The following is a 24,800-nucleotide window of genomic DNA, read 5'->3' as shown; positions in this document are numbered from 1 at the left end:
TGCCTCACGTGTTCCAACATTTTGACGGAATCCAAACTGATCCTACCCTAGGTCTGCATCTACCAGTTTTTCCATTCGTCTGTAAAGAATTCGCATTAGTATTTTGCAGCTGTGACTTACTAAACTGATAGTTCGATAATTTTCACATCTGTCAACACCTGCTTTCTTTGGGATTGGAATTATTATATTCTTCTTGAAGTCTGAGGGCATTTCGCCTGTCTCATACATCTTGCTCACCAGATGGTAAAGTTTTGTCATGGCTGGCTCTCCCAAGGCCGTCAGTAGTTCTAATGGAATGTTGTCTACTCCGGGAGCCTTGTTTCGACTCAGGTCTTTCAGTGTTCTGTCAAACTCTTCACGCAGTATCGTATCTCCCATTTCGTCTTCATCTACATCCTCTTCCATTTCCATAATATTGTCCTCATGTACATCGCCCTTGTATAAACCTTCCATATACTCCTTCCACCTTTCTGCCTTCCCTTCTTTGCTTAGAACTGGGTTGCATCTGAGGTCTTGATATTCATACACGTGGTTCTCTTCTCTCCAAAGGTCTCTTTAATTTTCCTGTAGGCAGTATCTATCTTACCCCTAGTGAGATAAGCTTCTACATCCGTACATTTGTCCTCTAGCCATCCCTGTTTAGCCATTTTGCACTTCCTGTCGATCTTATTTTTGAGACGTTTGTAATCCTTTTTGCCTGCTTCATTTACAGCATTTTTATATTTTCTCATTTCATCAATTAAATTCAATATTTCTTCTACTACCCAAGGATTTCTAGCAGCCCTAGTCTTTTTACCTACTTTATCCTCTGCTGCCTTCACTACTTCATCCCTCAGAGCTACCCATTCTTCTTCTACTGTGTTTCTTTCCCCCATTCCTGTCAATTGTTCCCTTATATTCTCCTTGAAACTCTGTACAACCTCTGGTTCTTTCAGCTTATCCAGATCCCATGTCCTTAAATTCCCACCTTTTTTCAGTTTCTTCAGTTTTAACCTACAGGTCATAACCAATAGATTGAGGTCAGAATCCACATCTTCCCCTGGAAATGTCCTACAATTTAAAACCTCATTCCTAAATCTCTGTCTTACCATTATATAATCTATCTGATACCTTTTAGTATCTCCAGGATTCTTCCATGTATACAACCTTCTTTTATGATTCTTGAACCAAGTGGTAGCTATGATTAAGTTATGCTCTGTGCAAAATTCTACCAAACGGCTTCCTCTTTCATTTCTTAGCCCCAATCCATAATCACCTATTATGTTTCCTTCTCTCCGTTTTCCTACTGACAAATTCCAGTCACCCATGACTATTAAATTTTCGTTTCCCTTCACTACTTGAATAATTTCTTTTATCTCATCATACATTTCATCAATTTCTTCACCATCTGCAGAGCTAGTTGGCATATAAGCTTGTACTACTGTAGTAGGCATGGGCTTTGTGTCTATCTTGGCCACAATAATGCGTTCACTATGCTGTTTGTAGTAGCTTACCTGCACTCCTATTTTTTTATTCACTATTAAACCTACTCCTGCATTACCCCTATTTGATTTTTTATTTATAACCCTGTATTCACCTGACCAAAAGTCTTGTTCCTCCTGCCACCGAACTTCACTAATTCCCACTATATCTAACTTTAACCTATCCATTTCCCTTTTTAAATTTTCTAACCTACCTGCCCGATTAAGGGACCTGACATTCCACGCTCCGATCCGTAGAACTCCAGTTTTCTTTCTCCTGCTAACGACGTCCTCCTGAGTAGTCCCCGCCTGGAGATCCAAATGGGGGACTATTTTACCTCCAGAATATTTTACCCAAGAGGATGCCATCATCATTCAATCGTACAGTAAAGCTGCATGTCCTCGGGAAAAATTACGGCTGTAGTTTCCCCTTGCTTTCAGCCATTCGCAGTACCAGCACAGCAAGGCCGTTTTGGTTAATGTTGCAAGGCCAGATCAGTCAATCATCCAGACTGTTGCCCCTGCAACTACTGAAAAGGCTGCTGCCCCTCTTCAGGAACCACATGTTTGTCTGGCCTCTCAACAGATACCCCTCCATTGTGGTTGCACCTACGGTACGGCCATCTGTATCGCTGAGGCACGCAAGCCTCCCCACCAACGGCAACGTCCATAGTTCATGGGGGTATGCATACTGGGTATGCATACTGGGGACATTAATTCAGTCAGTTGTATTTCTTTATCCTTGTAAGATGAATTTCAGCGTTTTCAAAGACTTATGGTAACCAATCTAAATGTATAAAACTAACACAGAACAAGATATATTTAACTGTGTTTCCAAAATTCTACAAAAATACAACTTTTCTCTGGCAAAATTAGAGTTGTAACTACAGATGAAGATACTTCTATAATCAGAAGGAATAACAGTTTTTTTTTCACATTGCTGCAAAAGGGACAAAGACAGATGCAAGATTCATCATAGTACATTACACACAGAAAAGTATGAGCATGGAAAATGTGTTGACATGTGCAAAAAAAAAAAAATAAATAAATAAATAAATAAATAAACTGGATTAAATTTTGAGGAAAAAATGAGTGGCAGTTCTCTACTTTCTGAAGTGGAATAGTAAACAAACATTCTTGTGTGCCCTACCAATGTGCAGCCAACCAGCCTGTACAGTATTCCAAACAATCATGGGACTTGACAGAAGAAATAGGTTTAATAATTATAAATAAAGGCACAAGCCTTTTTTTTATGCTGTATGATTGCAGGTTTCTCCTTGATGAGCAAAATAACAAAATAAGTACACGATTTATATTTAAATCTACATGGAAAATATCAGATTATTATATAAACACGTGTAAGTAAATTAAAAACAAAGATTCCAAGACCCACCAAGCGGGAAAGCGCCGGCAGACAGGCACATGAACAAAACACACAAACACACACACAGAATTACGAGCTTTCGCAACTGGCAGTTGCTTCGTCAGGAAAGAGGGAAGGAGAGGGAAAAATGAAAGGATGTGGGTTTTAAGGGAGAGGGTAAGGAGTCATTCCAATCCCGGGAGCGGAAAGACTTCCCTTAGGGGAAAAAAAGGACAGGTGTACACTCGCACACACACACACACACACACACACACACACACACATATCAATGACTCCTTACCCTCTCCCTTAAAACCCACATCCTTTCATTTTTCCCTCTCCTTCCCTCTTTCCTGACGAAGCAACTGCCAGTTGCGAAAGCTCGTAATTCTGTGTGTGTGTTTGTGTGTTTTGTTCATGTGCCTGTCTGCCGGCGCTTTCCCGCTTGGTGGGTCTTGGAATCTTTGTTTTTAATATATTTTTCCCATGTGGAAGTTTCTTTCTATTTTATTTGTAAGTAAATTAAGGCATTCAAACACTAAGTAGGGTAATTATTTAGAAAACCAGTTGAAGACTGAAGATTTGACACAGTTTCTAACATGCAACATGTAGAAATCCAATTGATGTAAGATTGTAATGTACCAGAAATAAGTGGAAAATGGTGAATCTAATAATTCCATTTGAAAGAAAGTTTTGCAGACTTGAATTAGTGCATAATTACATGTAACTGTGATCCAGTGTGATTCACATTTAAAGGCAACTTAAATGAAATGGCGTTTTACCTATGTTCACCTGAACCCGATTGGAAAATACCAGAAAATTCACATATGACATTGTATCTATGTTTGGAATTACTTATCAGTATGCATATGGTATTTAAAATCACATAGGGAAGTTACTCTCTGTCAGATCTAGAATTACTGCAATATAACTCAGGTCAGTTTTCAACTAATCATTGCATGTAAAATTTCTCATCAAGTATAAAATATAGCACCACCAGTGTCAAGTGGCAGGAAATAGTCTTATTGTTTTAGCGGACAGCCTTGTAGGTAGGGCAAAGACAGCTATGAGTGATCATCTGAGGTATTAATGAACGGCTTCAGTTGTATTTAGTACTTCATTTTTAGATTACCACCAGTTTTGTGGGACTAAAGCCACATCTTCAGGTAAACAAATAACTAAAATATCAAAGATAAAAAAACTCAAGATTTTGTAAACAACATTCGTTGCCTATCAGAATGAAATACCACTAGAAAGCAATATGTCGTGGAATAGCTCTCCAATACGGTGGATTGGTTCTAGACCAAATGCGTCATGTAAAAATGATGGGTTTGGTCTAGGGCCAATCCATGATATTGGAATCTGGCTGTTTTATTCAATGACACACTGCCTTTTAGCGGTGTTTTGTTCTGACAGATGATGAATTCAGGGTGCAAAGTTCTGAGCTTTTCAGCAATAATGTTCACATGAAGACGTGGCTTTTAGTCCCATGAAACTGGTAGTGATCTGAAAATAAAGGACTAAATATGGCTGAAGCAGTTTATTAATGCCCCAAAACTTAATGTTTTTGCTGTTGTTCCCTTTTTTTCTACTGTACACTGAAAATAAATTAACAGTCCTATGCAAATGAAAGAGATGGCTTTAGGGTATATTTTGTGGCAGGAAGAAAATATAAATCTTATTGTTATTATTGCTGCTTACGTATTGCAGTCTGGCTTCATGTTTGACATGCGTGCCTTACAGACTGGTTGGCTAGGAGCAGGTTATTAATGAGCACCCAACAACATCACATGTCTCAATATCAGCGGCATAGCGTGAGGAGAGACTTTGAGACTTAGTCTCCCCTGTTTTCATGCTAAAAAAAGATGCAGTAGTAATTCACAACAAAAATATAAAAAACTTTCTGCTAAGAACTATAAATGCGCGAAGACATCGGTTTTGTAGGCCACGCTGCACCCTGAGTATTGGTGTATTTGCGTGCTTGAGACTTGACTGCTCTTAGTCTCTGCCTCCCTTCCCTTACCTGGCTGTGTTAGTGGCATTCTCGGCTCCCCTCCACTTTCCTTCTTCCACGAAGGCCGGTACACTGCAGTTGCTAGCAGGTTTTGAGTCTAGTCTCTGCCGCTTCTATGCTGGCTTGTAACATGGACGTGAACAGTCACGCGGTTTGTGTTCGTAGTCACTCTTGTGTGATTTTAGTGCATATTTTTGTTGTGCCGCCACCATGAGTGAGCCAGCAACTGAACATCTTATATAATTTTTATTAAAGATGCCTTTTTCTACATTAACATACTGTACAAAAAAAAGTGTGAACTGAAGGACAAATAACCTACTCCTATACTAAGTGTAGTTTTAAGTGAAGCTACACAAAAACGCACTTTTCAGACAGCCTGGTACGAAAAGTATACTTGGCTGACTGCGAATGCAGTTAATAACAGTTATATTGTTATACATGCCTTCTGTTTGGTGGTGAAAAGGAATGGTGCAATGAGGGCATTTTTACAATAAAAAACTTTGACAGGAAAACACCAAAGCATCAGATATCAAAATGTCACCCGCAGAGCAACGAATCATTTCAGTTATTGGGCAAAATTAGAATTGAGCACACCCTTTCTGAAGCTGCTCGTCTGACAGCAACAAAATACAACGAACAAGTTGCATCCAACAGGACAGTATTGGCTCGTCTTACTCAGGCAATTGTATTTCTTTGTAAACAAGAACTAGCCTTTCGCGGACATCAAGATGACAAATCCTCCAGCTTGAAAGGTAACTATCTGGCATTGTTAGATTTACTAGCTCAAGGAGAGCAGTTAATCTGAGACCATCTGTCATCATCACCAACCTTTAAAGGAACTTCTCCAGATATACATAATGATGTAATAGAAATGATAACACTGGCAGTTAACGAGAAAATAAAATCTGAAATTCAGAACTGCAATTTCATTTCCATTCAGGCTGATGAAACACTAGACGTGTCATGCAAGAGTCAAATGAGTATAGTATTCAGATACTGTATTGCAGACAAAACTGCTGCAGGTTTGTCAAACATTATTCATGCAGTATTGAAGGAATGGAACGTGGCAACAAAAGTGGTTAGTCAAACATATGATGGTGCTTCAGTAATGGTGGGCAGAGAAAGAGGACTACAACAATTGGTGAAGCAGTTCTCTCTCTATGCGGTGTTTATGCATTGTTACGCACACCAGCTGAATTTGTTACTGTTACATGCTTCCAAAATCATATGACAAATATACATGTTTGTAAGTGATCTTACTGCATTTCATTCATTTTTCAGCAAATCATCAAAACAAACTGTATTGCTAACTGAGAAAGGATTTAAACTGCCACATGCAAGCAACACTCGCTGAAACTTTCATTCCAGGGCAGTTTCAACAATATCTAGTCATTTCTCAGAGCTATATAGTGTTTTAAATTATATAATTGATGATTCAGACTCTCAATGGGACCAGAATCTTTGAGCTGTGTTGTGGGAATGAAACGACGGACGGATGATCCTACGTTTGTCTACTTGCTTCGTTTCTACCAAGGGTACTTTGTTTATGTTGATCATTTCCTTAATGTTCTTCACTCCAAATCTGTCAGTATAACTGCTTGCCACGATGAAATAGAACTGTTTTGAGAAACTTACGACAGTTAAGGACGGAAACATTCGTTAATGAATGCATTAAATGGAGCTTGTGTTTGAATGGCAACTTATGATACTATAACAGTCAAAAGACATCTCTCAGGATACTAACTTAAGAGATACTGGATTTGCAAATTGTTCAGATGGAAAGAAGGTTTCAAGACTTTCACCAAATTCATTTTGTTGAACTTTTGAACGAAAAGTGTTTTCTGAACTATTAAAAAGAATTCTCAAAGTTGAAACTGCATCAGTTATTAGAACAGTACCCTTTTTTATTAAAACAAGAACAACTTGAAAATGAACTGTGTAACATGTATGCTGATGAGGAAAAAAAAAAAAAACTTATCTCCAAGAATCCTCTTAAATTACATTGGCAACAATGATTTTGACTTTGTTTATGAAGAAACAACGAAGTTCCTGCTTTTGGTTTTGGTCCTACCTGCAACTACAGCAAGCACTGAACAAAGCATGAGTACTCTTAAGCAAGTGAAGAATTATTTAAGGAATTCCGTGTCCAACAACTGGCTGCCGTGTTTGAGCACATTATCAATAGAAAAAACACTACATGGAGAGCTATCCAGTGATCAGATCTCTGTAGACCGAGTTATAGACTTCTCCGTGAAAAGAAAAGACAGGTGCAGTGCACTTGTGTACAATGAAATATAAGGGCTTCTTCTCTTGCTGCTGTAGTTCTACAAATTTGTCATCGTTTCTTGAACAAATTAGTTATTATTATTATTATTATTATTATTATTAGTGATAGTAGTAGTAGTAGTAGTAGTAGTTGTTGTTGTTGATGATGAATTTTGTTTCATTTTTTTAAATTATTGTTTATTGTACTATTTTATCCCCCTATAATAAATGTAGAGTCTCCCCAACTTTTAAAACCACACTACGTCACTGCTCAATATGAAGATGTGATTTTCATAGAAATCTTTCCTCAGATATTCTTGCTAACAACTCTTCAGCTGATGTCTTAAAGATCTATATCATGCACCAAGATGCTCTTCCCTCAATCATCAACAACACCAGCATCTGCTTCCCAGTTTGTTTCATTTGGTCCTCTTCAGCTTTGTGGATTATCGTCCTTAACAACAATATCCATTTCAGCAAGAAATAACCTACATCACCAGACACTGCAGTGATGAGTAATATTTCTTCCAAACTGCTGAAGGTCGTCTTCATTACTACCATTATCTTACCAATACCAGTATTAAACAATGGAAAATCCAGCATGGAAAGTAACAATACCATAGAAGGAAAGTTGCTACTCACTATATAGCAGAGAAGCTGAGCTGTGATAGGCACAACAGAAATATTCATACAATTAAAGCTTTCGGCCATTAAGGCCTTTGTCAGCAGTAGACACACTTGCACACACTCACATACACACTTGTGTAAACACAACTTGCACACACCTCTGCAGTCTCAGATAGCTCAAACCACACTGCGAACAGCAGCACCAGTGCATGATGGGAGTTATGACTGGGTGGGGGTAAGTAGGGGCCTGGGGCGAGGAGGGGGAGGGATAGTAAGGTGGGAGTGATGGATAGTGAAGTGTTGCAGTTTAGGCAGAGGGCAGGAGAGAAGGTGCGGAGGGGCCAGAGGGTAAGGAGCAGAAAGGAAAGAAATAAAAATAAATAAAAAGGTATTAAAAGACTGGGAGTGGCGGTGAAATATGGCGGTGTAGTGCTGAAATGAGAACAGGGAGGGGGCTGGATGGGTGAGGACAGTGACTAGCAAAGGTTGAGGTCAGGAGGGTTATGGGAATGTAGGATGTACTGCAGGGAAAGTTCCCAACTGCGCAATTCAGAAAAGCTGGTGTTGGTGGGAAGGATCCATATGGCACAGGCTGTGAAGCAGTCATTGAGATGAGGGATATCATGTTTGTCAGCATGTTCAGCAACAGGGTGGTGCACTTATTTTTTGGACACAGTTTGTCGGTGGCCGTTCATGCAGACAGACAGCTTGTTGGTTGTCATGCCTACGTAGAATGCAGCACAGAGGTTGCAGCTTAGCTTGTAATTCACATGACTGGTTTCACAGGTAGCCCTGCCTTTGATGGGATAGGTGATGTTAGTGATCGGACTGGAGTAGATGGTGGTAGGAGGATGTATGGGACAGGTCTTTCATCTAGGTCTATTACAGGGGTATGAGCCATGAAGTAAGGGATTGGGAGCAGGGGTTGTGTGAGGATGGACGAGTATATTGTGTTGGTTCAGTAGATGGCAGAATACCATGGTAGGAGGGGTGGGAAGGATAGTGGGCAGGACATTTCTCATTTCAGGACACGATGAGAGGTAATCGAAACCGTGGCGGAGAATGTAATTCAGTTGCTCCAGTTCTGGATGGTACTGCATTACCAGGGGAATGCTGCTCTGTGGCCAGATTGTGGGACTTTTGGAGGTGGTGGGAGACTGGGAAGATCAGGCATGGGAGATTTGTTTTTGCTCAAGGATGGGACGATAATTACAGTCAGTGAAGGCTTCAGTGAGACCCTCGGTATATTCTGAGAGGGCTGCTAGTCACTGGAAATGCGATGACCACGGGTGGCTAGGCTGTATGGAAGGGACTTCTTGGTATGGAATGGGTGGCAGCTGTCAAAGAAGATGTACTGAAGGTGGTTAGTAGGTTTGATATGGACAGAGGTACTGACATAGCCTTCTCTGGGGTGAAGGTCAACATCTAGGAAGGTGGCTTGTTGGGTTGAGTAGGACCAGGTGAAACAAATGGGGGAGAAGTTGTTGAGGTTATGGAAGAATGTGAATAAGGTCTCCTCACCTTCAATCCAGATAGCAAAGATGTCATCAATGAATCTGAACCGTGTGAGGGGTTTAGGATTTTTGGTTTTTAGGAAGGATTCCTCTAGATGGCCCATGAATAGGTTAGCATAGGATGGTGCCATGTGGGTGCCCATAGGCAGAAGTACTTGTGGGTGAGGATATAGTTGGTTGTGGAGATTAGGAAGGAGGTTGTTGGTTTGGAATCCATAGGGTGTCTGGAAAAGTAGTGCTTGATAGTAGTAATACCATGGGCATTAGGAACGTTAGTGTACAGGGAGGTGGCATCAATAGTGATGAGCAGAGCTCCATGTGGTAAAGGGACAGGAACTGTGGAGAGTCAGTGGAGGAAATGGTTGGTATCTTTTATATAGGAGGATAGGTTCCGGGTAATAGGTTGAAGGTGTTGTTGTATGAGAACAGAGGTTCTCTCAGTGGAGGCACAGTAACTGGCCACAATGGGGCATCCTGGGTAGTTGGGTTTATGGACTTTAGGAAGTATGTAGAAGGGAGAGTGCGAGGAGTGGTAGGGATGAGTAGAGAGATGGACTCTAGGGAGAGGTTCTGGGATGGGCCCTTACTGCTATCAAACACTACTTTTCCAGACACCCTATGGATTCCAAAACAACAACATCCTTCCTAGTCTCCATGACCAACTATATCCTCACCCACAATTACTTCTCCTTTGAAGGCATCACCTGCAAAAAAATCCACAGTACACCTATGGGCACCCGCATGGCACAATCCTATGCTAACCTATTCATGGACCATCTAGAGGTATCCTTCCTAAAAACCCAGAATACTAACCCCTCACATGGTTCAGATTCATTGATGACATCTTTGCTATCTGGATTGAAGGTGAGGACACCTTATTCACATTCCTCCAGAACCTTAACAACTTCTCCCCCATTTGCTTCACCTGGTCGTACTCAACTCAACAAGCCACCTTCCTAGGTGCTGATCTTCACCTCAGAGATGGCTATGTCAGTACCTCCATCCATATCAAACCTACTAACAACCAACAGTACCTCCTCTTCGACAGCTGCCACCCATTCCATACCAAGAAGTCCCTTCCGTACAGCCTAGCTACTCGTGGTCATCGCATTTGCTGTGACAAACAGTCCCGCTCAAAATATACCGAGGATATCACTGAAGCCTTCACTGATGACAATTGTCCTCCCATCCTTGTACAAAAACAAATCTCCCGTGCCTTATCTTTCCAGTCTCCCACCACCTCCGAAAGTCCCACAGTCCGGCCACAGAGCAGCATTCCCCTCATAACTCAATACCAACCAGGACTGGAGCAACTGAATTACATTCTCTGGCGGGGTTTCGATTATCTGTCATCATGCCTTGAAATGAGAAATGTCCTGCCCACTATCATTCCCACCCCTCCTACCATGGTATTCTGCCATCCACCGAACCTACACAATATACTCGTCCATCCTCACACAACCCCTGCTCCCAATACCTTACTTCATGGCTCATACCCCTGTAAAAGACCTAGATGAAAGACCTGTCCCATACATCCTCCTACCACCACCTACTCCAGTCCGGTCACTAACATCACCTATCCCATCAAAGGCAGGGCTACCTGTGAAACCAGTCATGTGAATTACAAGCTAAGCTGCAACCTCTGTGCTGCATTCTACGTAGGCATGACAACCAACAAGCTGTCTGTCTGCATGAACAGCCACCGACAAACTGTGGCCAAAAATTAAGTGGACCACCCTGTTGCTGAACATGCTGACAAACATGATATCCCTCAACTCAATGACTGCTTCACAACCTGTGCCATATGGATCCTTCCGACCAACACCAGCTTTTCTGAATTGCGCAGTTGGGAACTTTCCCTGCAATACATCCTGCGTGTCCGTAACCCTCCTGGCATCAACCTTCATTAGTCACTGTCCTCAGCCATCCAGCCCCTTCCCTGTTCCCATTCCAGCACTACACAGCCACCATTTCGCCTCCACACCCAGTCTTTTAATTTCTTTTTATTTCTCACCTTTCCGCTCCTTACCCCCTCCCCCTCCACACCTTCTCTCCTGCACTCCGTCTAAACTGCAACACTTCACTGTTCGCTACTCCCACCACACTATCCCTCCCCCTCCCCGCCTCAGTCTCCTCCTTACCCGCACCCAGTTGTCACTCCCATCATGCACTGGTGCTGCTGTTCGCAGTGTGGTTTGAGCTATCTGAGACTGCAGACACTTGTGCAAGTTGCTTTTACATATGTGTGTGTGTGTGTGTGTGTGTGTGTGTGTGTGTGTGTGTGTGTGTGTGTGTATGTTTGTGTGTGTGTGTGTGTGTGTGTGCGTGTGCGTGTGCATGTGAGTATGTGTATGTGTGTCTACTGCTGACAAAGGCGTTAATGGCTGAAAGCTTTAATTGTGTGTATCTTTTTGTTGTGCCTATCATGACTCAGCATCTCTGCCTAATGGTGAGTAGCAACTTTCCTTCTCTGGCATTGATACCTCTATTACTATCATTAAAAATAACATGTAGTCAGGAGTCATATTTTCCATATAAATGGAGTCTTCCTTCATAATTAAAATCTCATTTTAAAACTTCCAGGCGGATTAAAACTGCATAATAGCTTGAGGCTCCAACCTGAAACCTTTCCTTTTCACAGACTAATGCTCAACCGACTGAATTATCCGAGTCTGACCCACAACACACCCTCAAAACTTCACTTCTACCAGTACCTTTCTCTTACTTCTCAAACTTTGTAAGTCTCCTACATACCTTGCAAGACTATCATAGCTAGAAGGAAGGGTACTGCAAAGCAATGGCTTAGCTGCAACCTAATGGGTTGTTTCCAGAATCAATTTTCACTTTGCAGTGGAGTTTGTGTTGACTTGAAGCTCATCTTTACTGCAATCAGTAGATCTCTCCTCAAATCAGTGTACAGTCCTGTGCAGAGTGAAAAGGTCATTCTGGACAACTTAGGTTATTTGAAACATGCAACACATGTTTCTTGCTTGTTTGCTTACTGGTTTTCTAAAGATAAGTTATGCTAATGTGAAGCCCTGGTTGACTGTAAATAATGTTGGAGCATAGGTAACAACTCACCTAACAGTAGAGGTATAAAATCAAGTTTGCTTCAGCTGGTTCTCTTCAGCCTAATGTACTGGGCACTGACCTACATATTTCTGATGCTCCAGCCATACTACTGTCTATATCAAGCCCACTAACCATTAACTACACCTGCATTTTGATAGCTACAACCTCTTACACATTAAAAAATCACTCCCTTATAGGCTGGTCACTAATGAATATCTCTTCTACAGTGACAAGAATTCCCTTACACAGTATGATGAAGATAACACTAAGATCTTCACCAACAGACACCATCTCCCTAACCAAGTCTGAAGACAGATTTCCCTTACCAGATCCTCACACACACAAAATCCTCCCATCACCTGCAAGATCCAGCACCACCTCCATCACCCGTTATCATCTTAGATTGAAACAACTGAACCTTATACTTGCAAGAAGTTCAACTATTTATCATTGTGCCTGGAACTGAGGAACTTCCTAGCCACAGGCAGCACTCACTCCCAGCCCCCTGACACATGGGCCATATCCATGTGGAAGACCCAGCTGCATGTCCTGTCTCATATACTCTTCCTGCAGATCTTATTCCTGTCCCATCACTGGCTTATCCTATTCCATCAGGGGCAGGGCCACCTGTGAAGTAGCCATATCATATACTAGCTTTTCTGCAATTTCTGCATACTATTTTATGTGGGTATGGCCACCAACCAGTTGTCTACCCAATTGGATGACCAACTCCAAACTGTGGAAAAGATATGAGTTGACCACTCAGTGGCACAACACTTTGCTGTGGACAACATGCTCAGTTTTCAGTGGTTGCTTCACAACCCATGCCACCTTGATCCTTCCCACTCAGTGTCAGCTTTTCTAAACTGCAAACATGGGAGCTGTCCTTGCAACACATTCTTCATTCCTACAATCCTTCTGTCTTCACTCTTTACTAGCCCCCACCCCTTCCCCCACTCCACACCCACCTCCTACCTGCTCCAGTTCACTAACTTTGTTCATCCACCCACACTCTGTTTTCTGCAGTCTCTGCTCCCTCTATTCCATCACCCACTCCAACCCTCCATATCACCATCATCGTGCACTGCACTAATTCAGCAGTGTCACAGCCCATGTTGCATTGCTATCCTATGTACCTGGTGCCTCCCTCCGAGCAGTCAACCACAATTCCCCACGCCTCCCTTCTGCTTCCTTTCTCTCATCTGATGCAACTGCTGTACAGGTGTGTGTGTGTGTGTGTGTGTGTGTGTGTGTGTGTGTGTGTGTGTGTGTGTTTGAAAAAAGGATTGGTCTGAAAGACAGCACGTTTTCAGTAGTCTTACTATTCAATGAGCTGTTACCTTTGATCCTTAATTATTTATGCGGAAGTTATCTATTTTCAATTTTTACCAATGGATAGTAAGTAAACATACATACCTATGAAATATTTTCAATATTTATTGATGGATAGTAAGTACAAATACGTACCTTTGAAATCAAAGCTGTATGATATTCTGTTTGCAATAAGACTTCTGAAAGAATGTAATGCCTCTGTTTTGTTGAATGAGTGCATACCAGAAAACCAGTAAAACTCAGCATCACAAGAGCACATTGCCACAAAAACTCCAGTACGAGAGCCTCGGAGTGTTAAAGGATTCACACCTACAATAGAAGGATAACAGATCTGAAATAAATCTTATTGAAGAAAAGCTTAAACAGCACGTTTGCCTGTCAATGTGACATGTACAGAATTAAATTATTTTGATAGAAAGATATGTGAACAAGATTATTTTGTTACTTCTTATACTGTAGTTAGTTACATACCAGCATCAATTATAGCTTCATAAACAACCTCAGTCATGATTCGAGCTTGTGGATCCAATTTATCGACTATTGCAGGGGGAAGATTAAAAAATTCTGCATCAAACTTTGCAATACTGTTTAGCTTGCCTGTACTACGTTCCTCACCACACAGTCCTGTGAAATAATTGAAAACATGGTTATAGAATGGCAAATGTTTTCACATGCTCTCTGTAAGATAATATAAATTGCAAAAGTTTTCTCATGTTATTTCTATTCGAGATACACTGCGTATTATATAGATGTACCCCAGTTGTCTGTTACTTTAATTTTTACTTTTATGCTTTACTTCAAACAAGAATGCCATTATTTGCCACACATAGAAGAGTGGGCACTTAACAGGCCCCCATCCCTTTTGCTCTTGCTTCCTTCTGAGAAAGTGTTATTGTAAGTGTGACAAAATTTTAAATAAGCAAATTGTAACCTTGACATGTCTCCTGTACGTCAGACATATGTTCTGAAATTGTGTATGTTATGACATGAATAAAACACATTTCACATGACGCAGCTGGCTTTTGTTGCTTATGGGGATGGGAGTATTGCACTCAGTTCTCTCTGGTCCAAGTCTCCTCTGCACAGCTCCCCTTAACCTATCACTGGGACACAACTTACAGTCATGTCCACCAATGATGATAGATCCTGTACTTCCTAGAGAGGAGCCAGTATCCATTTGGAAAGAATGGTACTTGAGGCTGATATGCATCTCTTGGTAGCCTACACCAAGATAACCACTTGCAGCAGCTTTCAATACTTTAATAGATGTCAGGGCAATTCCCATAAGTTTATAAACAACAACTAAGTCATTCAGTGCTCAGTACTAGCATTCCCAGTCCGACTGCATTATCACTGATGCAATGTTGTAGAAAACAATAAACAAATAACTTCAAGTAAACTTGCTGACATTCTAATAATTTTGAGTTTGTCACACTATAAGGATTGCAATAACCCTTCAAGAACACAACCAGTTAACACCAAAGAAGGTGATTTCTGCTTAATAAGAAAAAAAACTTGGGGTAAAATTTGCTGATTCTCTGGAGCTACATGGGATTATGGTTCTTGAACTTCTGTTTTGTCGATATGATTCTCTCTAACAAACATACCTAACAAACTGACAATAAACACTGATTTTGAAGGAATAAACTAAATGTAACACAATATTACTGTTACATGAGAGCATTCTGAAAAGGAATGCCTCTGAATTTTTTATTCTGTTCTTGATATTGGTTGAGATGTTACATTTCATGCATATTACTCGTAAACTTTCCTGCTTCACTGACACAAGTTGCAACCCCCCACCATTATAGGGCGTTGAATTTCAGTATGTAACACAGTGGTGTGTAAAATGACTAAGTCAGTGAATGAGGAATAGCATGTTGTAATTGAGTTTCTAACTGGAGAAAATGTTCGCCCACACGTGGAATACCCTCTCCTTCATCATGACACTGCCAGACAAGACACAAATACTGCAACATCTGCAACAGTCCAACGCCTTGGGTTTACTGTCATTGATCGTCTTCCATACACTTCTGACTTGATCCATTTGATTTTCATCTGCTTCCAAAATTTTAAGAAGGACTTCACTTTGATAGCAATGAAGGGTACAAGTGGAGGTGATGGTGCAGCTTCATGACCAAAGCAAACATTTTAAAGTGATGCTATCAACAAACTGGTCTCCTGGGAGACATGTGTTTGTCCCAAGGGTGACTATGTTGAGAAATGAATATGTAGACATGAAAAATAAAGATGTAGAATTTTAGTAAAGTTTGTGTTATTTAAAATGTTTTAAGAGTTAAAAATCCAGAGGAATTACTTTTCAGCATGCTCTTGCAGTATGTGCAAAATACACTACTAATAGACAGAGTAGAGCAAAAGAGCTATGTTTACATAATGGAGACAGTACATACAATATTGGATTCTAAATGTTTTAACCAAATTGATATGACAAATGTGATCTTTCTTGTACACAAAGGAAAAACTGAGTCACCTTACATTTGTAAACAACAGTGTAAAATGCACAGATGTTGCATTAGCTTGTTTTGCAACACCGCCCACACTATGGTGACAAAGACAAACAGTCTAGTGTCCGTTTAATGCACTAAAACAGAATATTTTGGAACACAGCAAAGCACATCTTTTGCAATTAGTTTCAAGAAGATTAGCAAAAGAACCAGATGTAACTACCATACAGTATCACTGACGTGCATTTGCAGCAGAATTTTAAAAACATATTCTGAGTTCACATTTATGTACACATTCTTCCTGTACACAATATGGGAATAACAGGGGAAGAAATCATAATATGCCACTGTGTGAAGTACCCTCTTCCATGCTCTTCACAACTGTCTAAAAACTGTGGGTGCAGATGTAGTTTCTCTTTTTTCTCATCATTACTGAAGATAAATATAAGATAGTAAAATTAATAACCACACCATCTTCCATTCTAATGATTTTGAGCTCATCGTTAGCATACATTACTATCTCGGGAATATTTAAAACGTTGTGCTACACTTTTACTTTATTCCAAAAACTGTTTCACCAACTGAAACAAAAATAGTTATCACAATGTCTCACTGCTAGCCACAAAGTAAAATACATACACTGTATTATTAAATATCTAGTACGTATTGACCACTCATGAGCAGCTTCATATTACCACTGCACTGCCAGTATGATCTCCTGTTGCAATTTTGTGCTGCAAAGCTGGGCGACTACAGTTTTTGCCAATGTGGTCTGCAGAGAACGTCGATCTGGCCTCACCTCAGTCTGGCCCCAAGTGGCCATCTGATGGCAGCATGCGAGTCATACCCAGGAGCTGTTTCATGAGGAAGACTGTATGTGTATGATGACCAAAAGACAACCCACATACTTTGATGGAGATATTGCCTGCTGCTGATAATGAAAGAGAGCAAGCAGATCTCACTTCTCCTGCTCGTGCAGTAGTCTCTCCTCTGTCAGGGTCAGGGCACCCAAAAAAGGGGAAAGAAGGAGCTATTAGTGATAGTCAATTCCAATGTTAGGTGCACCAAGGCTTCTGTTAGGGAAATAGTGTTCTGGGAGGGAAACAAAACAAATAAGTACTTGCTGTGTATCCCAGGAGGAATTGTCAGTCAAGTGAAAGAGATCATACTAAGAGTATTTGAAATCACAGGTTGCAGTCAGATGCAGACTTTCTCACATAGGGACTAATGACATCTTTTTGGAGACTGGTGGAGGTGGCAAATGCAGCTAGCCATACCTGGTGAGACCTGCATACAGCATTGAACAGAGGTAACAAAACACTAGGCAGGGCAGTCAAGTTGTGTCCCACTTTAGTGTCTCTGCTACCATACAACTACAAACACACTTTTGGATAGAGTTGCTTTCATTATATTAGGAGAGTGCCATGGGACACGAGCACAGCAAATACATCGGTGGAAATCTACCATATTTAAGTGCCATTCCAATGTGGCAGCAGTGGTGCCACGAGCCACATACTAGTGGTCATGCATCTCTTGAATGGCACGCCTTTAATGTAAGTGATGCAGCCCTTGTCAATAACATGTCTGTAGTGACACAATAGCAGGGACACAAAAGGACTCGGTGTAGCAGTCAAGTCATGCACCACTTTGGTTTCTCTATTGATGCACGTCTGCAATGAACCTTTGACAAGGATTGCATTCATTAAATTAAAGTTGTGCCTTGGAGAGGTGCATGGACAATGAGTCAGTGCAATTATGCCATCTAAGGTGCAGTTCCAACATGACAGCTCTGTCAACACAGGCTGCAGAGTAGTAGCCATGTGTCTCTCCAGTTGCACTCCTTTAATGTAACTGAATGCAAACCTTGTCAAAGTAGAGTCTGTAGTTTTTTTTAACAACTAATTTCTACAGTATGAAGGTAGTTTGGATACTCATCACAATCCTAAATATTTAGAGCATGACTACTGACGATGTACATATAAGCAAGTGGTCTACCCTGACATATGAATCGTAACATACTGCTTTTACATGCAGAATGCCATAAAGATTAATAGTTCTCCAACTAGTCTACTATGTTCATCCTGTTTTATTTGACAGTAAACTTGTCTAGAATTCTTAAAGTCAGTATTCATCATCAATTGGCCACTGCAATGAAAGTACTGTACAAATCTTTAAATGTGTGGAAAGTGGCAGAAGCGAAATGTTAACAAAATTTTGCATTTTACTGATGTAACGAGCCATTCACAAACAAATAGACATTTTTGCAAAATATATGTTCATGTTGTTCATAAGGTCACTGTAATATCTATACTAAGATCCATCTCAATTTATTTCCAGTTTTGTAGAAAAACAGTCATACTGTGACACTGTGTTACTGTCTGGTGTAAGACAAGCCAGGATATGCTACACTAGTGCACATACTTGCTACATAGTCTTTTATTTGTAGTTTGTCTGAGTCAAGTTTAATATGGACTCCATATCACACTGCTGCTTGGCAGCACTTCAGCATTCTTTGCAGATGGAAAAAAATCAGGTTGTGAGCAGGTTTGAACACAATACCTCTGTGATAATTCAACAGCCTTCCTATGTTTAAGTTCTCTCATCATATTTCATCACAAGTTCTGTGCAAATGTTGCATGACACCTCTTAGACACCATCAATAAAACATTTACTCAGTTCTTTGATTACAGATGTTGACCAATCCTTTGACGAACACAGAGACCTACCATGCCAATTATGAACGGAACCAGGTTGACAGATTTGCTACTGTCACTTTACCCTTTACAAAACACATTGCCAGGTCTTTGTATAAAGTTGACATAGGTTCACACTTTCAAAGAAAGAAAAGACACCAGTAGCTTCCAAAAGTGCTTTGGATATACCAACTGAAGATATAATGAGATGTTCCCTTAATTTGTCTGCACGAATGGCTTCTGCAGTTTAGTGTCTCTAATGATCACAAAAGCCAATACACTAGCCATAACATCTTCAATACAGTATGTATATGTTTTGTTAATAATCATACATTTGTAACAAGGACCAGTGTGGCAAAAGCTTCCATTCAAAATCTCATCAATTTTCTTCATGTCATATCGAAGACAAAAGACAGAAAGCAAAAATTTTATATTATGCACTTAAAAATTTATCTACACAATAGGATACAACTGTTAACAGTGGTTCACCTTCACACAGACTCACACATGACCTGTATAGATATTAGCACCCTTGTTATTGAAAAACAATTATGACTACAAAAAGTGAACAAGCTACCAGGCCTCAATGGAAATCCAGTTAGATTTTACATTGAATATGCCAGAGAATCAGTTCCTTTCCTCGGCCATTTTTATTGAGAACTAGCTGTTACTTGTAGCTACCCTCTCATATGAGTAGTTTTGTTATGATGAGTGACAGTGAGTATGTAAGATATTTTATGCACAATTACATCAGCTGCCCTCATGTGTGATGTGCAACCACTTCCCACCTATCAGCTGCCACAAACCATGATGATGCAGCACAACCAGTGTCATTGACAAGCAGTGCCACGTGCACATCCATGTATGGTGCTAGTGAAGTAGCTATGATTATATGCAACATGTATATTATGCAACACAGTTAAAGATATTAACAGGATTTATGTTCATTGATGTCAAAAAAGATGCTCCATTCCCTACTTCACCATCTTTGGAGGTCTACATTTTTTCTTTTTTTCCCTTCCCCCTAATAACAGCCTATGTCCTTGTTCAGGGTCCAAGTCATCTCCATACTAAATTTCATTCCAATCAGTTCAGCTGTTTAGTCGTGAAAGCATAACAGTGTTGATTTCGCATTTAGTAATGCAAGTATGGATTTAAAATGTTTTGGATTATGTAAACATTGTCTTGATTACACTGAATCATATTATGTAGAACATATCTGTCAATAAAAGCATTTTCACAAATATAATATGGTTCAAAAGTCAGAGAGTAAATAGCTTTTTTCAAAGTGTATATGTTTTCCCCTAATTTCCATAATATTCTTGAAAACAATAAACATCTCCTACTAGACACTTTCTAACATAACCTATGATCTTCCTCAGGGTTCAGGCTACCTCCATACTAAATTTCATTAATTTGTTTCATCAGTTTATTTATGAAAATGTAACAGGCGGAGTTACTTTCACAATTATAATATCAGTATGGATAGTAAGGATTCCTTGTACAGGAATATCCCCAAGCACTGCGAAAGAGCACATGTTACTCCTGTTTACAAAAAGTACAATACAGTAAATAGTATGTAGAGAGTTACAGACAAGTATTGTGATGTTTGTCTGCTGCAGGATCCTAAAGATTGGTAGGGGTGTGGGTATTCTGATCTACTTTGTTTAAATTTTTGATACCTCATGAAATAGGTCACTGACCTAGTGCCATCATCATCCTTATCAGTAAAATCACTGCTGTCAGTGATGTCGTCATCCTTACCAATGCGAAACCATGCCCACCCTCTGCCTCCTCCCCACCTCATCCTTATCTGCAGCCAGTCATAATGCAATATTAAAAATTTCCAAGATGGTGGAAACAGTCCAATTGCATTAGTGGGAAAAATTGCACTCCATCCCCCTTATCTCCAACCAATCACACAGTAGAATATTCTTTTATTCTTCATCTCCAGCCAATCATAGTGCTGAAAAAAACCAAGATGGCAGAAAGAGCCCAATACCTCTGATCAATCACAACACTATGTTAAAAATCCGAAACCATGCAAACAGATGTTTTGTTTGCTTTACATTCACTCTTTTTTCTAACCAGTCAGCATGTACTACTTAAATGATGTATATAAATGACCTCAGGAATGAAGTAAAAAACAATGTGTTTTATACATTATGCCCCCTTCTGGTAATCACTGAAAGATAAACACCAAACACAAATAGTAAGCTCTAAATGGTAAACACTAACCTATAAATGCTAAGCAATAAATGCTAAATGCTTAACAGGAAATGCTAAATGGTAAATATTAAATATTAAATTCTGAACAGTAAACACTGAACTCTTAATGCAGAATGATAAACAGTAAACTGGAAACACTAAGTGCTGAATGCTAAACGGTAAATGCCAAATGTTAAATGTAAACATTTAACACTACAATAATAATAATAATAATAATAATTTTATTGTCATTTGGCCATTACAGCAATAGACAATGTCATATACATACTAAAATACAATTAATAGTTTGAAAGAAACAACAGGTGTGTTGTTAACATTATCTAAACATGTAATGGCAAATTCTAAATAGTAATTGCTTAACTGTAAACACTGAACAGTAAATGCTATAAGGTAAATGCTAAATGATAAACACCCAATGCTTGATGCACAATGTCTATTGATTACTGACCATCGCTGATCGCTGATCATTGACCATCATTGATCACTGACCATGAACAATCACAGTCCATCAGTGATCACTGCCATCAGATTGTATCAACTTATCCCAAAGTGTATCAACCTGTATGAAAAGTGTATCAAATTACACCTCAAACTGATCAACATGCCCCAAAAGTGCATCACATTGACACTCAGACTGTATCAGCTTGCCCCAAAAGTGTATCAACTTGACCCAAACGTGTATCAAATTACCCCTCAAACTACATCAACTTACCTAAAATGATATCAATTTACTCCTCACACTGTATCAACTTGTCCCCCCCCCCCCTCCCAAAAAAAAGAAGTGTATCAACTTGTCTCTAAGAGTGTATCAAATTACCCCTCAAAGTGTGTCAACTAACTCCAAAAGTGTATCTAAATACCCCTCAAACTGTATCAACTTGCTCCAAAAACGGTATCAACTTGCCACTTAAACTATATCAACTTGTTCCAATAGCGTGTCACCTTGTTCCCTAACAGTGTATCAATTACCCCTAAAACTTTATGAACTATCCCCAAAAGCATATCAGATTACCCATCAAACAGCATCAACTTGCCGTCCCCCCCAAAAGTGTATCAATTTGTCTCTAACAGTGTGTCAAACTACCCCTAGAACTATGTCAACTTATCTCAAAAGTGTATCGCCTAGCCCAAAATGTATCAAATAACCCCAACTTTATCAATTATCCTTCAAATTGTATCAACTTGCACCAGTAGCTGGGTGAATAGAAGACCGAACACAGCGTTACAATGCCTACACCTAAGTCCTAATTCATAGTGCATAACCCACCCAGGCAACAAAATTATAATATGTTACAGAAGGACAATGGTTTTCCTCCCTCTAGTAACTGGCAGTAGAACACTGTGTAAAAACCCAGTAACACCTAATTCTTAATGGCTAACATCATAATATATTACTCAGGGACTACAGTTTCCACTGCTAACATCTCCTGTCATGGTGGTACTAGAACAATTGTGCAGTTGTGCAGTGTTTCTACAGGAAAAAAGAGTTCACTCTCCTTTCAAAAAATCTCAGGAAATCATACCTTCACAATCTCTTATTAAAGAAATCAGTATAACTTTTTTAGAAAAATCTAGGAACTCAGAATCTACCCTGTTTTGTGAGATACCATAACTGAAAAAGCACACTAGAGCTCTTAGACTAATTGCATTCATCGCTAATATGTTAGACAGCCTATGTACTTTAAGCCTGACCCCCCCCCCCCCCCCCCTCATAGAGAGGTATTATTATTATTTCTTTCTTATCTCAGACGTTATGTCTGGTCTAAAGTAGAAAGTGACGCGGACCTTGATCAAGTGTGACTTCCTTTTAACTGTATGGTATATGTTATATTGCACTTAGGAACTTTCGCGTAATTGAACATGTATCAATAATTACGGATTTCTGTAGTTGTATATATAAGTTTGGATGTAGCTGTATTGCATTGATGTACTGGTGGATATTGTGTGGTATGACTCCTGTAGTTGATAGTATAATTGGTATAATGTCAACTTTATCCTGATGCCACATATCCTTGACTTCCTCAGCCAGTTGGATGTATTTTTCAATTTTTTCTCCTGTTTTCTTTTGTATATTTGTTGTATTGGGTATGAATATTTCGATTAGTTGTGTTAATTTCTTCTTTTTATTGGTGAATATGATGTCAGGTTTGTTATGTGATGTTGTTTTATCTGTTATAATGGTTCTGTTCCAGTATAATTTGTATTCATCATTCTCCAGTATATTTTGTGGTGCATACTTGTATGTGGGAATGTGTTGTTTTATAAGTTTATGTTGTAAGGCAAGCTGTTGATGTATTATTTTTGCTACATTGTCATGTCTTCTGGTGTATTCTGTATTTGCTAGTATTGTACATCCGCTTGTGATGTGATCTACTGTTTCTATTTGTTGTTTGCAAAGTCAGCATTTATCTGTTGTGGTATTGAGATCTTTAATAATGTGCTTGCTGTAATATCTGGTGTTTATTGTTTGATCCTGTATTGCAATCATGAATCCTTCCGTCTCACTGTATATATTTCCTTTTCTTAGCCATGTGTTGGATGCGTCTTGATCGCTGTGTGGCTGTGTTAGATGATACAGGTGCTTGCCATGTAGTGTTTTCTTTTTCCAATTTACTTTCTTCGTATCTGTTGATGTTATGTGATCTAAAGGGTTGTAGAAGTGGTTATGAAATTGCAGTGGTGTAGTCGATGTGTTTATATGAGTGATTGCTTTGTGTATTTTGCTAGTTTCTGCTCGTTCTATAAAGAATTTTCTTAAATTGTCTACCTGTCCATAATGTAGGTTTTTTATGTCGATAAATCCCCTTCCTCCTTCCTTTCTGCTTAATGTGAATCTTTCTGTTGCTGAATGTATGTGATGTATTCTATATTTGTGGCATTGTGATCGTGTAAGTGTATTGAGTGCTTCTAGGTCTGTGTTACTCCATTTCACTACTCCAAATGAGTAGGTCAATATTGGTATAGCATAAGTATTTATAGCTTTTGTTTTGTTTCTTGCTGTCAATTCTGTTTTCAGTATTTTTGTTAGTATTTGTCTATATTTTTCTTTTAGTTCTTCTTTAATATTTGTATTATCTATTCTTATTTTTTGTCTGTATCATAGATATTTATAGGCATCTGTTTTTTCCATTGCTTCTATGCAGTTGCTGGGGTTATCCAATATGTAATCTTCTTGTTTAGTGTGTTTTCCCTTGACTATGCTATTTTTCTTACATTTGTCTGTTCCAAAAGCCATATTTATATCATTGCTGAATACTTGTGTTATCTTTAGTAATTGGTTGAGCTGTTGATTTGTTGCTGCCAGTAGTTTTAGATCATCCATGTATAGCAAATGTGTGATTTTGTGTGGTTATGTTCCAGTAATATTGTATCCATAATTTGTATTATTTAGCATGTTGGATAGTGGGTTCAGAGCAAGGCAGAACCAGAAAGGACTTAACGAGTCTCCTTGGTATATTCCACGCTTAATCTGTATTGGCTGTGATGTGATACTATTTGAATTTGTTTGGTTATTAAGTGCGGTTTTCCAATTTTTCATTACTATGTTTAGGAACTGTATCAATTTAGGATCTACTTTGTATATTTCCAATATTTGTAGTAACCATGAGTAGGGTACACTATCAAAAGCCTTTCGGTAATCAATGTATGAGTAGTGTAGCGACCTTTGTTTAGTTTTAGCTTGATATGTTACCTCTGCATCTATTATCAGTTGCTCTTTACATCCTCATGCTCCTTTGCAACAGCCTTTTTGTTCTTCATTTATAAT

The 24,800-nt window shown here is 39.4% G+C and overlaps 1 protein-coding gene across 1 annotated transcript in view; it reads right to left on the bottom strand.

Annotated features, from left to right (window-relative positions):
- The window catches only part of LOC126353899 (fatty acid synthase-like), a 416,829-nt gene that overhangs the window by 299,575 nt on the left and 92,454 nt on the right, over positions 1-24,800 (bottom strand). Inside the window, exons 3-4 of the mRNA XM_050003123.1 lie at positions 14,119-14,271; positions 13,783-13,956 (exon numbers count right to left, since the gene is read on the bottom strand). Of these exons, the coding sequence (XP_049859080.1) occupies positions 13,783-13,956; positions 14,119-14,271 (327 nt within the window). The remainder of the gene's footprint in view (positions 1-13,782; positions 13,957-14,118; positions 14,272-24,800) is intronic.

The sequence above is a fragment of the Schistocerca gregaria genome, chromosome 3 (genome assembly GCF_023897955.1).
Source record: "Schistocerca gregaria isolate iqSchGreg1 chromosome 3, iqSchGreg1.2, whole genome shotgun sequence".
NCBI classification, from domain to species: Eukaryota; Metazoa; Arthropoda; class Insecta; order Orthoptera; family Acrididae; genus Schistocerca; species Schistocerca gregaria.
Note: the sequence above shows the minus strand (reverse complement) of the source record. Positions and strands in the feature narration are given on the sequence as shown.